General features: G+C 51.3%; 1 protein-coding gene across 3 annotated transcripts; it reads right to left on the bottom strand.

The window, feature by feature from the left end:
- Positions 1–2,233: 2,233 nt before the first annotated feature.
- On the bottom strand, positions 2,234–12,284 carry elmod3 (ELMO/CED-12 domain containing 3). 3 transcript variants are annotated; one of them, XM_081703655.1, is made up of 13 exons: positions 12,139–12,284; positions 10,612–11,233; positions 9,630–9,803; positions 9,484–9,546; positions 9,331–9,400; positions 9,189–9,251; positions 8,508–8,596; positions 8,317–8,452; positions 8,005–8,127; positions 7,131–7,261; positions 6,881–6,957; positions 6,078–6,205; positions 2,234–5,985 (listed from the first exon to the last, which is right to left on the bottom strand). In XM_081703655.1, exons 3-13 carry the CDS (start codon positions 9,648–9,650, stop codon positions 5,741–5,743), a joined length of 1,146 nt encoding a protein of 381 aa, XP_081559781.1. In that variant the 5' UTR covers positions 9,651–9,803; positions 10,612–11,233; positions 12,139–12,284; the 3' UTR covers positions 2,234–5,740. The 3 variants fall into 3 exon arrangements, with proteins under 3 accessions (XP_081559781.1, XP_081559780.1, XP_026887667.2); XM_081703654.1 differs by having other exon boundaries at positions 9,732–9,803; XM_027031866.3 differs by having other exon boundaries at positions 8,317–8,440; positions 9,732–9,803.
- Positions 12,285–12,979: the final 695 nt, after the last annotated feature.

Here is a 12,979-nt window from a genome sequence, read left to right as displayed (position 1 = left end):
GAGAGAATGAGGGAGAGAGAGAATGAGGGAGAGAGAGAAGGGGATGAAGGAGAGAAAGGGTAGCAGGGAGGAAATGGTCCACAGGAGAGAGAGAGAGAGAGAGAGAGAGAGAGAGAAGGAAAGAAACCCTGACAGCAGGCAAAGGAGAAAGAGAGCAAAAGAATGAGAGAGAAAAAAGAAAAGCATTAAAAACAGAGAGAGGAAGAGAGAGAGAGAGAGGGAGAGAGAGAGAGAGAGAGAGAGAGAGGGGGAGGGAGGGATATTTCCCAGAAGGCTCTGAGGGTTCAGACGGAGAAGGAATGTAAACCTCGTGGTGCGGACCCTGCACATACCCCCCCACACACACGCGAAACACGTTGGACATAAACCACAGACATAGCAGTAACATTAGACCAGTCAAATGTCTCTGTTCTTTCATTACAACAGTTAGATTGAGAGACAGAAGGACTGAAATGAAAGAAACAGAGAGCATGAAGAGTGGAGAAAGAGAGAGAGAGAGAGAGAGAGATGCACTTAGAATAGAGGGAATTGTGTTAAGCTCTCTCCAAGCATGGGTCCAGTGCTACACACTTCAGCCCACGCCACACTGCAGCCAAACAGAATTCTCTATTCATAAGGTCAGCTGCTTAATCACGGAAATATTGATGTCCCCCCGAGTCACGACTGAGATATGTCTCCGCAGAAGCACAGAGCTGGGAGATTCCAGGCAACCACATGGGTTGCGGTAGAGGCAGAGAAAATTAGTTAAAGTGCTCCCCTCGCGCTGGAGGGCGACCAGGTGACGATGTTGGTGAAGGGTGTGATGGGTTTAGCAGTGCTGGTACCTCCTGACTCATACAGAGAAGAACGGGTCTTCAGCAGGGGGAAATTCCCCACAGACATCTGGGACAGAGCGGTCTGGAAGTCTGATCACATGCAGATGGGCATATCTGACATGTTATTAAACCTCTCTCTCTCTCTTTCTGTCTTCTTAACAGTCTGGCTGCAGCAGGACACATTTCCTTAACTAATGATTTACCTACCAGCCAACAAAAGGGGATTTTTAAAGACAAATCAATGCAGAACTTTCCCGCCATTTTTGATGTGTGTTTAAATCATCTGTAAGTCTGGTGATGTATTTAAGCCTATCCATTGTCCGGTCTTCCATCCAGATGGTTTGCAGATCTGTGGGGCAGACATCTTTAGGTCTTCCACCAGGTTTGACAGACAGACATGATCAAATCCAAGTCTGATTCTTTTATGTTGCCTGTGTGGGGTTAAAACGTCTCCAAAGCTGTTGCACCGAAATGTAAGAGACATACAAGGAGGAGATCTGGCAGTATGCTAATATTTTCCTCCAGTTGATGAGGTTTGTGCAGTCCCAGAGCATGCGTTGGATTGCTTGTGTTGGACCTCGTGTTCATGTGTCTGGGCTGCCAGGAAAGCAGTAATCGCTTCACTAGGGACATCACACCAACATCTGAAGAAGCATTCCACTCACCAAGGAAACACTTACAGTAATAGAAATGGTACACATGCAGAAAATATGAAAACATTCAGGACTCAAACAAGCATCAACGTTCAGGAAAACCGGTCAATAAAAACGCTCTCTTAGTGGTTGGCGCATTTGTTGTCTATTCGTGCTATGATCTTACCAAAAAATACAAATTAGGAGACGGCTACAGAACCACGAACAGTCAGGGAATCGTTTAGACTGTGCTTCTGAACACTTTCCTCCTTACAATATTCATTTTGCAGCAATTCATAACTTTTCCGCTGGAAAAATGGGACTCGGGACATTACCGTAGCTTTCCTGGCCTGGACTGAAAACCCTGACCACGAGACCCCAGAAAAGCCGTCAAAGCAAAACCTCAGGGGTCAAGCAAATGAAGACACATCCCTTACCCCCTGACAACACAATTCCCCCGACAACATACACACACGCAAGCTGTCTGTGCAGAAACTCAAAAAGAATGTTTAGATACAATGCAAAATAACAGAAAGAGTAAAGTCTTAAAGACAGAAGATGCAAAGTTCCTGGCTGTCCTAATTAAATAAATAAAGACCATCGCACGTATTCAACGTAAGAACAGGATGTGCGCTGCTTCTGGAGGAGAGCGACATTGAGAACACAGCGCCCTCTGGTGGTGAAGCTGTTCAACCACAGTTCGACCATAAAGATGTTTAGAAATGAAGGGAGGAAAAAATACATGTAGAAAAAGAATCAAATAAACTTACAAACAAAATCATAATATTTGTTTTTTCAGTTCATTTATTTATTATTCTCCATACAATACATTACTGTACAATCGTATGTATTCTGAAATATATTCATTATAAAATAGGGCTTCTACAGTCATGGTAACAGTAACGATAAACTGCTCAGTGACCACACAGGCAAAAATAAAACCTCTTTGAACTGAAGTGCAAGACAGTCAAACTGAATTTGATTCAATTCGATCCTATTTGATTTAAACACAATTTGTTTGATGTCAGGGGGCAGCTGTTTGGAAACTGCCACCCGAGCCGAGCTTTCCATACGCAGGGCAGGAAGGGCGCAACGAGAGGGCACGCGTGTTCAGGACGGGATCTCAGACGCACACTGCGTCCCGCCGTGCCCCGAAAGAGCCAAGCGCTCCAGACAGTTCACAACGGAGTCGGCAGGAGCGAAAGGAAGAAAGAAAAGAAAAGCTTTCATGCGCACAAACCACGACGCCGCGAGATGACATTCACGCTGACGCCGAAAATCTGTGGGACTGTTAAAATCATCTGTGTGTGAGACGCTATAATCCTCCAGAGATCTAGCGCTGTGAGCGCATCACCGAGCGCCTGTTACTGTACATCCGTACACGTCCTCACATCCAGCAGATTAATGCAAGAGACGTCACGTGCGTGCGTGTGTTACTGCACGGCCTCACGCCTGGTCTGAACCTCGCAGGGTCATGAGAGCAGGGACCTGTCTGCATTAGTGCATAATACATCCTACCATCACACATTTACAAACAACCTCTCTCTCTCTCTCTCTCTCACACACGCACAGAGTCTCCCTCCTGCTTCTTCTCGGCACAACAAGAAACTGACTCTAAAGATGTCAGTGTTCTGCTGGATACAGGCCACAGGAGGGCGCTGTCTGACTGAAGGGGCATGAATGTCCTCGGGGCTCAGCCTCAGACCAGGGTTGGTGCTGCTGGGTTTGGAGCCAAACCTGACAGTTTCACGTTCGGTGCCTCTCTGCTGGTCGGACTCCAGTCCTGGCAGCAAGCACGCTGAAGGTTTTTCTAAACAAAGCCAAACCGAACGCTGAAGAACGCCGAACCACGCTGAAAATCTACTCCAGCACTCTAAAATCAATCCCAGCTGAGGTGACAGGGTCGCTCCCGGACACCCACCGAGCGTCTGTACGCGTCCATCAGGAAAATCCCAAATCCTAATGAGAAAAACTCCATCACTGAACTCCTAGGACATCATTGTAGGCTTGGACAGACGGACACAACTGGACCAAGAGAAATGCTTCCAACAACAGGATAAACCCGCTGGACGCTACACGTCTAGAGCACCGGACATGCCAAGGACATGTGTGCAGAGTGGACCACAGATGCTGCATCACGCAACACACACACACACAGCTGCAGTTTTCTGGACCTGTGCCACAGCACACAACTCGAACGATGACATCAGTGCTGGGAACTTGATGGCTTAAACGAGGTTGACCTCATACCTCAACAGCAATTCCAACGCACCCTGACCTATCTCACCTCAGTGGCTTTGAATTTCCTAAGTGCATCATGGGTAATCACCATGTGGGGTTATGCACCTTTCAGATACCTTACGTATTTGGTGGGGCGGGGCTTATATTTAGGGGCCTACATCAGACTGGATCACCACCTGCGTTAACGCTAACAACATAAACCTTCGTTTCCTGTTTCAAAGATTTCTGTCCTGAATTGTTGTAAAGAGTCAAAGCAGTTTTCAGGAAACACGCACCTAAAGCCAACAGCGCCCTCTAGTGTGTGGAGAAGCACAACACAGCAGTAGAACACAGCGACTGACAGACACTGTGAGACCACACAATCGGTGTGAGTCTAGTTTCTTGGGGGGTTAAAGCGCTCGAGACAACATGTCTCCGTGAGATTTTGTCTCATCATGCCACAGCTGCCCTCACAAAGGACCAAACGAGCCCAGATAGAGAAAATAACTTCCTGTTTTGGATTACTATATCTTATCTTAACAGAGCTGAGGAAAGCAAGCATCTAAGATTATGGTCCGCCCACAGAGCTCAGGTGCAGGGCGTCCGCCATCAGCATCTTAACACACCAAAGACATCACAGAAGGTTCCAGGTTTTATCTCGGTCCAGCACGTGCTCACACGCACATACACACACACGCAGGATGATTCAAATCACCGATGGTCTCCCACAGATGGTCTCACCATGACAGTAAACATTCCTTCGTCATTATTGTCATCATCGTCACCATCGGTTAATTTTCAGAGGAAGGTGCTGATCGGGTATCAAGACTACAAAAGTTCCTCCTCACAAACGTCCACTGACAGTCCAGCCTCCGACATAAAGGTGAACCTCAAACATGCAGCCACTTAAGAGACCTCTCACAGAGTTAGTGTTCTCACACACACACACTCTCCCCCTCACACACTCTCTCTCTCCCTCTCACACACACACACACACACACTCCCTCTCACACACACACACACACTCCCTCTCACACACACACACACACTCCCTCTCACACACACACACTCCCTCTCACACACACACACACACACACACTCCCTCTCACACACACACACACACACTCCCTCTCACACACACACACACACACACACACACTCCCTCTCACACACACACACACACACACACTCTCCCTCTCACACACACACTCTCCCTCTCACACACTCTCCCTCTCACACACACTCTCCCTCTCACACACACTCTCCCTCTCACACACACACACTCTCCCTCTCACACACACACACTCTCCCTCTCACACACACACGCTCCCTCTCACACACACACACGCTCCCTCTCACACACACACACGCTCCCTCTCACACACACACACGCTCTCTCTCACACACACACTCTCCCTCTCACACACACTCTCCCTCTCACACACACTCACACTCTCCCTCACACACACACTCACACACACACACTCTCCCTCACACACACACTCACACACACACACTCACACACACACACTCACACACACACACACTCTCCCTCACACACACACACACTCTCCCTCACACACACACACACTCTCCCTCACACACACACACACTCTCCCTCACACACACACACACTCTCCCTCACACACACACACTCTCCCTCTCACACACACACACACTCTCCCTCTCACACACACACACTCTCCCTCTCACTCACTCACTCTCCCTCTCACTCACTCACTCACTCTCCCTCTCACTCACTCACTCACTCTCCCTCTCACACTCACTCTCCCTCTCTCTCACTCACACACACACACACACACACACACACACACTCTCCCTCTCTCACTCTCCCTCTCTCACACACTCTCCCTCTCTCACACACACACACACACACACACTCTCCCTCTCACACACACACACACTCTCCCTCTCTCCCTCACTCACACACACACACACACACACACACACACACACACACACACACTCTCCCTCTCTCACACACTCTCACACTCTCACACACACACACACACACACTCCCTCTCACACTCTCACACACACACACACACATTCTCAGATCAGTCGGGCCTCTCCCTCCATTTCTGGCGGGAGGTCACACACGCCCGTGAAGTTCATCTCCTTCCCCTCCCTTCCGGTTTGGCTGCTTGCACGGGACTCTCTGTCACCGGGAGACCGGTTACTATGCGACAGCGTGTCAGGTGACGTTCTGTGGCCAATCACGGCGCGTCTCTCCTGCAGGTAGCTGTCCAGCCCCCGCAGAAGCTGCTTGGGGTACTTTTTGGCGTAGAGCTCCACTTCTGCGCAAGAAAAACACGGTGAGATGGCGCAGGAAGCGCGAGCGCTGGCGTATGCGAGCAGGACGGGCCGGATGGGCCCACGCGAGCGTCACCTTTCAGCACGTAGCCCGAGTCAGAGATGGTCTTCTTCTCGCGCCTCCAGACCTGGTAGAGGTGCCGGAACGCGGCAGCGTAGAACTCATTCAGCACACCCACCACCTGCTGCCGGCGGTTACACTCCCTGCGAGACAGCGATCGCCGTGGAAACCAGCATTAAGAAAACTGCACGCTCGTCACACAAGCCAGAATAAACAAAGATAAAGAAGTGCTGGATGAGAGGAGCAGAGACACCAGAAACCTCAAAGAGGTCAAGGAGTCTGAGAAAAAAATGAATCCCGTCATGACAAACTGTAAGAAATCAAAGCAAAACATGAAATCTCCAATTCTGATATGAAACTGACCCACACATGCTTTGATCTACCAAGACCCTCAACACGGGTGTGGAACCCAGAAACACCTCGTTTACCACCATACAAATTACACAACCACACAATTACACTATTACACCATTACACAAGTACACTATTACACCATTACACAAGTACACTATTACACAACCACACAGTTACACTATTACAGTTACACTGTTAGTGGTGCTGCGTTTGTAAATGTCAAATAAACTGCTTTGCTGATTCTAGAATATTTTAGCACTTCAAACCCAGTGACCACGAGATCATTTACCAAGCAAAGAACTGAACTATTATTGAGCTACCGAAGAATTACTACTACAACACACACACACACACACACACACACTGGCAGTTGTGCGGTTAAGGACTCACTTGGACAACAGCTTCTACCTGACACACATACACACACACACACACACACTCTGTCTATTGTGCGTTGTACTCACCTGGACAACACCTCCTCCCTGAGCGCGTGCAGAGCGATACGACTCACATTGATGGACATCACACTGAACGGAAAGTTCTGCAAGGATTAAACCAACACACACACTGACACAAATGTGTGTTTCACAAATGTGCGTGCCTGTGTGTGTGTGCGCGCATGCGCATCTCTATGTGTGTTAATGTGTTTGTGTCTGTGTGTGTCTGTGTGCGTGCGCATGTATGTGTTTGTCTGTGTGTGAGTGTGTGTGTTACCTGCACAGGATGCTGGGACAGTCTGTAGATGTCTCTGGCCAGTGGGAGTGTCTCTGGGTCCATTAGCAAGTACAGTGCATGCATCAGTCCCAGTAAACCTGTCCCCCTCAAATCTGTGGCAGGATCTGTACCTGCGCGCACGCACACACACACACACACACACACACACACTGCATTTACCACACTACATGAAGTCTGACTTTATTAAACACTGATCTCTATATCAGCAGTCTAAATCTTCTAGATTAATTCAGTGCTCTTCTGAAGTGAGAGAGGAGTGGGGCTCTCCCTCTGACACACACACACCCACACACACACCCACACACACACCCCCACACACACACACACCCACACACACACCCACACACACCCACACCCACACCCACACCCACACCCACACACACACCCACACACACACCCACACCCACACACCCACACACACACCCACACACCCACACACACACCCACACACACACCCACACACACACCCACACACACACACACCCACACACACCCACACCCACACACCCACACCCACACCCACACCCACACCCACCCACACACACCCACACACACACCCACCCACACCCACACCCACACACACCCACACCCACACACACACACACACCCACACACCCACACCCACACCCACACCCACACACACCCACACACACCCACACCCACACACACACACACCCACACACACCCACACCCACACCCACACACACACCCACACCCACACACACACCCACACACACACCCACACACACACACACCCACACACACACCCACACACACACACACCCACACACACACACACACACCCACACACACCCACACACACACCCACACACACACACACCCACACACACACCCTGAAAGCCGACGTTCTCCCAGTGTGGCCCGTAGCGCGGGCAGTCCACGCGTGTACACGTGAGCTTGCGGTACACGGTCTGCAGCACACGCATGTGCACAGGCTGGCTGTTATCCAGAGAACCTGAGAGAGCCAAAACACACACACACACACACATTGCCATTACACAGAGTACAAACACATCAAACCTCCACCACACAGCCTACAGCACCTCTCTCACACACACACACACACACACACACACACACACACACACACACACACACACACACACACACACACACACACAGAGTGGTCACTGGGTGAACTCACACTGGGCGATGGCGAACACGAGGTCACGCTCCTGTATCAGTTCTCTGTGCAGACGTGGCGGACCAAACAGGAAGTGAGTGAGGGCAGCCAATCCGGTACGTCGGACCGTGGGCTGGATGGTCCTCTGTTGGAGAAACTGTTCATATAACAAGCACACTCACATACCCACACACCCACACAAACACACTTACCAGCATGTCCCCGAGGTCTGTGGTCTGAAAGTGCTGCAGGGCCTCGTTGAAGGAGATCAGAGGGGAGGGTGTGAGATCTTCAACAGGAACTGGACAGAAAATACCCCATCAGGTCAGAGGTCACCGAGGACCAGTTACACGCACTCTGACCTTTCAGGAACTTTGAAGCCTGAAATTAATCAGTGGGCAAACGCAAACCACAGCCTGCCGAACGAGCATTACCGAGGCGACCTTTATCGAGGAGCACTCTGATCACTTCAGAGGAGGCAGAGTCAGAGGATGAGGAACCCACATACAGGATGGCCCCCGACAACAGGGAAACACTGAGGCTGGCCAAAACACACACACACACACACACACACACACACACTCCTCATTGTTTCTATGGCAACAAGATAGCCTCACAGATAGCCTGGAGGTGGAGGGGCTAAAATCGGGCTCCTGTTCACTGAGTCTTCTTGTTTGTGCAACAAGTTCAACAAAGCGCGAGGAGTCAGATCCCGGAGAAAGAAAAACGGAGAGGAGACATGGAGGAGACGCAGGGAGCACGGGACGCAACTGCACACCTAAGGCCTTCTTTCCGGGGGGAGCTGCATGCGTAGCCACGGCGACGCAACACGGCCCGCATCCAGCCCACGGGATGCAGTTGCCATGGAGACAATGTGAGATAACTGGTCTCACCTGGCTGGATGCTCTCCAGTGCGTCCCATTCCTGCTGTGCGCGCTCCAGCTCAGAGTTCACATCTACACACACATATAAAGTGTTACGCTTCATCTGTAAACACTGCTGTCACTCAAGCTAGGAAGTCGTGGGGGTTTTTACCGTCTGCTGTCATCTGAGCTTGTCCCTCCGTCAGCGTCTGGAGAAGCCCATTCTGCTTCAGGGCTGAAATCTGCAACACATCTCACGCCATGAGCCAGCGTGTACTGACACCAAGTGTGTAAGCCATGTTAGCGTACCGTGTCTGCCACTTACCGGGGCGCAGGAACTGCCGCCGTGGGGACCGCCACCGTCGCCTGGAGGGAAGCCATTCGGGACCTGTGGACGGAGCCAGGACACCAGAACTCAGGCCGGACTGACCTGCGTGCTTCCGACAGACCTTTAACGTTTAAGCCACTTACACGTTCAAGGACCTGGAACATCAGTCTATACTATGCTCAGCACAAATAACATGCAGGGTTCTGCGGTATCTGTACTCGTTAGGGGTTTCTCGCCGAGCTTACAGGGGCGTATTTGGAGCGCCCGTTGGGTGCCTCCTCTCTCCGCCTGCACTCCTGGGAAAAACCATTTGAGCCCTGGAAGGGAGACAGAGGTTATACTTACAACATAACAATACACAAAAAGTGGTCAGCATATTATATCTTATCTAATGCAAACTAGAAAAAGGAAATTCATTCATAATTGTTACTTCTGCCAGATATTTCATTGTTAAAAATTATGATGTGGAAACAGTGTTTTAGCCTCTGCTCTGTTCCACTGCTCACAGGAAATTCCCAGAGAAGTATTCCAGCATTTCTCCGGTCTGGGAACGGGAAGGTAGCCATTCCCCTGCCATGGAGAACTCCTGCCAGTAAGCACCGGGAACAGCAGCTCAGAGGGCACACCGGTGCCAACATCACAGACCAAACGGTTGGACGATATATCATTTGTACAACCATTATCGCAATACTGGCCACTGCAATACTCACACCGACGAAGGTCACAATATGCAAATGAGCACACGTAACAAATGTTAAAAAAAAACCTTTCCACGCTGTGAGAATTATGACTGATGATAGATTTCCCAGATGTGCGGCCCGTGGGTGTGTTGGCAACTCTAAAATAAACACATAATGGACGGCGAACTGTAACCACAAGGCATTCCGCTCACGCCCATGTATCTATTAATCATACATGTCACAAACACAGCACTAGATGATGTGATCACGCCGTGACAGCGTTTCGAGCCTCTAGCGGTCGTCTGCCCCGATTGGCCGGTCTGAGTCGGGTCTGTGTGAGACGCGTAGCCGTAGGAATGGTGCCCGTCCGAGAGGGCGGGTCGAACGCGCAGAGCGCCGATGGAACCATACAGGACCCGATGGAGACCAGGCAGAGGATACGAACCTCTTGGTGGGTTGTGACTGCAGTGTCCCCTTCCATGTCCCACGTCCAGACGAGTGTCCCGGTGTGCCGCTACTGTCCGCTAACGTCAGCCATCGCTCGGGATTTACGTCCGCCTGGATCCAGCTCGCTCCCTGAGGGGGGCGCTAGAGAGCACGCCTGGTCACTGCACGAACATTGTCCGCTCACCGGGGGAGACACTTAGGTACGAGCAGACAAACGCATTCCTGGATATCCACAGGTCCCAGGTCAGTTGTGAGTAACGGAGTCGTGTGGAACAGGTTTGGTGCTTCAGATCAGTTCGTGTGTGTGGGTCGCACCGCACTTTAGCAGGGGCGTGGGGGGTCAGGCACCACGCTGCCCCCTACTGGTGGACGAGGGCCCCCGCGCTTCCTCCTCCTTCCATTGGAGCCAGGCCAGCCAATCAGACGGCAGCAGGGGGACGCATATTCACGCCCTGCGCTGGGACGCAGGTCACGGAAACTCACACGTGGCGACGGCCGCGGCACGGGAAGGCTGATGGCAGCTAAGCCAGGTGCCAACGCATGCCACGGCGTGTCTGGGAGGACGCCCACGCGCCGGGCACCAGCAGAACAGCGACGCCGGCCGGACACCTGAAAACAGACTGAGGAACAGGGAGTGATCAGTGCACGAGTCTGCTCAAATGCATTAACGCAGAAACGTGCACTTAAGTGATGTGACGCGTTAACAGTGACGGCGCACCGGAACAGCGTAAACTCCGCGCACGGAAATGCGTCGAGTGAGCCAGGACCTGAAGAAAAGTCATCCGGTACCGACAACCATAAACCGGCGAGGATTACCGAGCAGAGAACCACGCGCTGTTGGTGCACGGCGCGGCACCGGAGAGGTGACGTCATCCGCCGAGGGCTGCGGGAACGGAGACGCGCAGAGGAGCTGCGGGCTCGCACGCGTGCACCGCGCGTCCAAACGACGCGACGAGGCTCCTGCGGGTGAGCGCGCGGAGGCTTGGAGGTGACGTCACCTAGCTCTTGCACGGACGCAAATCTGGGCAAAACCTGGAAACAGAAACCCCCGGCTCCCCGCGAGCACTGGCGCATGCCCTTAACAGCTCATGCAACACGAAAACCGTCAAACCCGCGCTCGAACGCGCTAGCCAACGTCTCACCAATGACACGCGCGGCTCTGTAGCGGCTTTAAGGCCGTTAAGGTAACGCACCGATCCCCAGACAGCCCGTGCCATAACTCACGTTTGCGTGCGCGTCTGTCCAGATCTGACCGAGCTGTGCACGGCGCGCTAACCTACCGCGCGCACCTCGCCAGTGTCACGGCACAGGACCGACGATCCGCGCGGGTTACCGAGTCTGAAACTTCACAAATAACTTTGAGATAAACTAATGCACGTTGAACGGACTTTCTTGCGGTCACAAGCCCCCCCGGACTGCTGGCTAGCAACGCGTTCACGAGCTAACTATATCTCTCCCATTTCTCGCTGCACGCTACCAAGCGCAGTAGGGTTTTTTTTGCAATTAATCTTTTGAAACTACTTACAGAAATGCTCCGTTGCAAAAAAAGGAACGTGGCACGGACTTTTTCAGTGCTATTCAGACATTAAAAGCGCATTAGTTCTCCTCTCTTCTCCCTCCAATCTCGGCTTCCCTTCCCCCTTCACTAGCGCTACCGGCAATGCCTCATGGGAATTGTAGTCTTTCTGCTGTGCGGAGACTTCCGGTAGCCATCAGCGCGGTGGCTCTGGCCTGACAGCGCAGGTTTTATGTTTCTACAGACAATATCCTGTAGAAATTCTCTTCTAAATGACACCCTTTGGGATTCTGGTGTTGTAAGACCCCTGTGTGTATTGCAACTTCCTCTCAGGCTAACCTAATCTACAGCATAGGGCACTTGTTCACATAGCTGTGCTGTTTTTGCAAACACACACACAGACACACAGTGTATGAGCAGTCTAAAATAACACCCACAGTTGGGCGTGTTCAGGTTGGAACAGCTACTAAGAATCTGGTTATGGTCAAGTGGACCGTTTCTTATGTCTTTATTTCTTTTTAGAGCCATACTTGTGCAGACTTCCAAGCATCTGCGCTTTCAGAAGGAAAAGCCAAACAGAATAAGGAACTAGTGGGGCTTTTTTCTGGGCGTCGTTCGTTGCAGTCAGAACTATCCTACTGGAAATGTGTCCTTTCCTTGGCCTCAGTGTCAGTGTTTACTTCGTTTCCTGGTATGTGACATTCTGGCCCAAACGGGTCCAAAACAGCTTCCCCGCAGTCATGGCAACAGCCAAACACCTGCTTGCACTGCAGACACACGTGTCAGGGTGACTCCCGATTGGAAACGGAGTTGCCTTGCACGAACATCTGCGAGGTGCACATGAAAGCAG

This window comes from Electrophorus electricus, chromosome 20 (assembly GCF_041902795.1).
Source record: "Electrophorus electricus isolate QZ-2024a chromosome 20, ASM4190279v1, whole genome shotgun sequence".
NCBI lineage: Eukaryota > Metazoa > Chordata > Actinopteri > Gymnotiformes > Gymnotidae > Electrophorus > Electrophorus electricus.
This window is presented reverse-complemented; position numbering and strand designations above follow the sequence as displayed.

Coding starts and splice junctions, on each gene's coding strand:
- elmod3 (XM_081703654.1), bottom strand. CDS start 10,647: ATGGAAGGGGACACTGCAGTCACAACCCACCAAGAG. Junction 9,547..9,731: donor GGCGCTCCAAATACGCCCCT/GTAAGCTCGGCG, acceptor CTCCGTCCACAG/GTCCCGAATGGCTTCCCTCC. Junction 6,958..7,130: donor TGTCCCAGCATCCTGTGCAG/GTAACACACACA, acceptor TAATCCTTGCAG/AACTTTCCGTTCAGTGTGAT.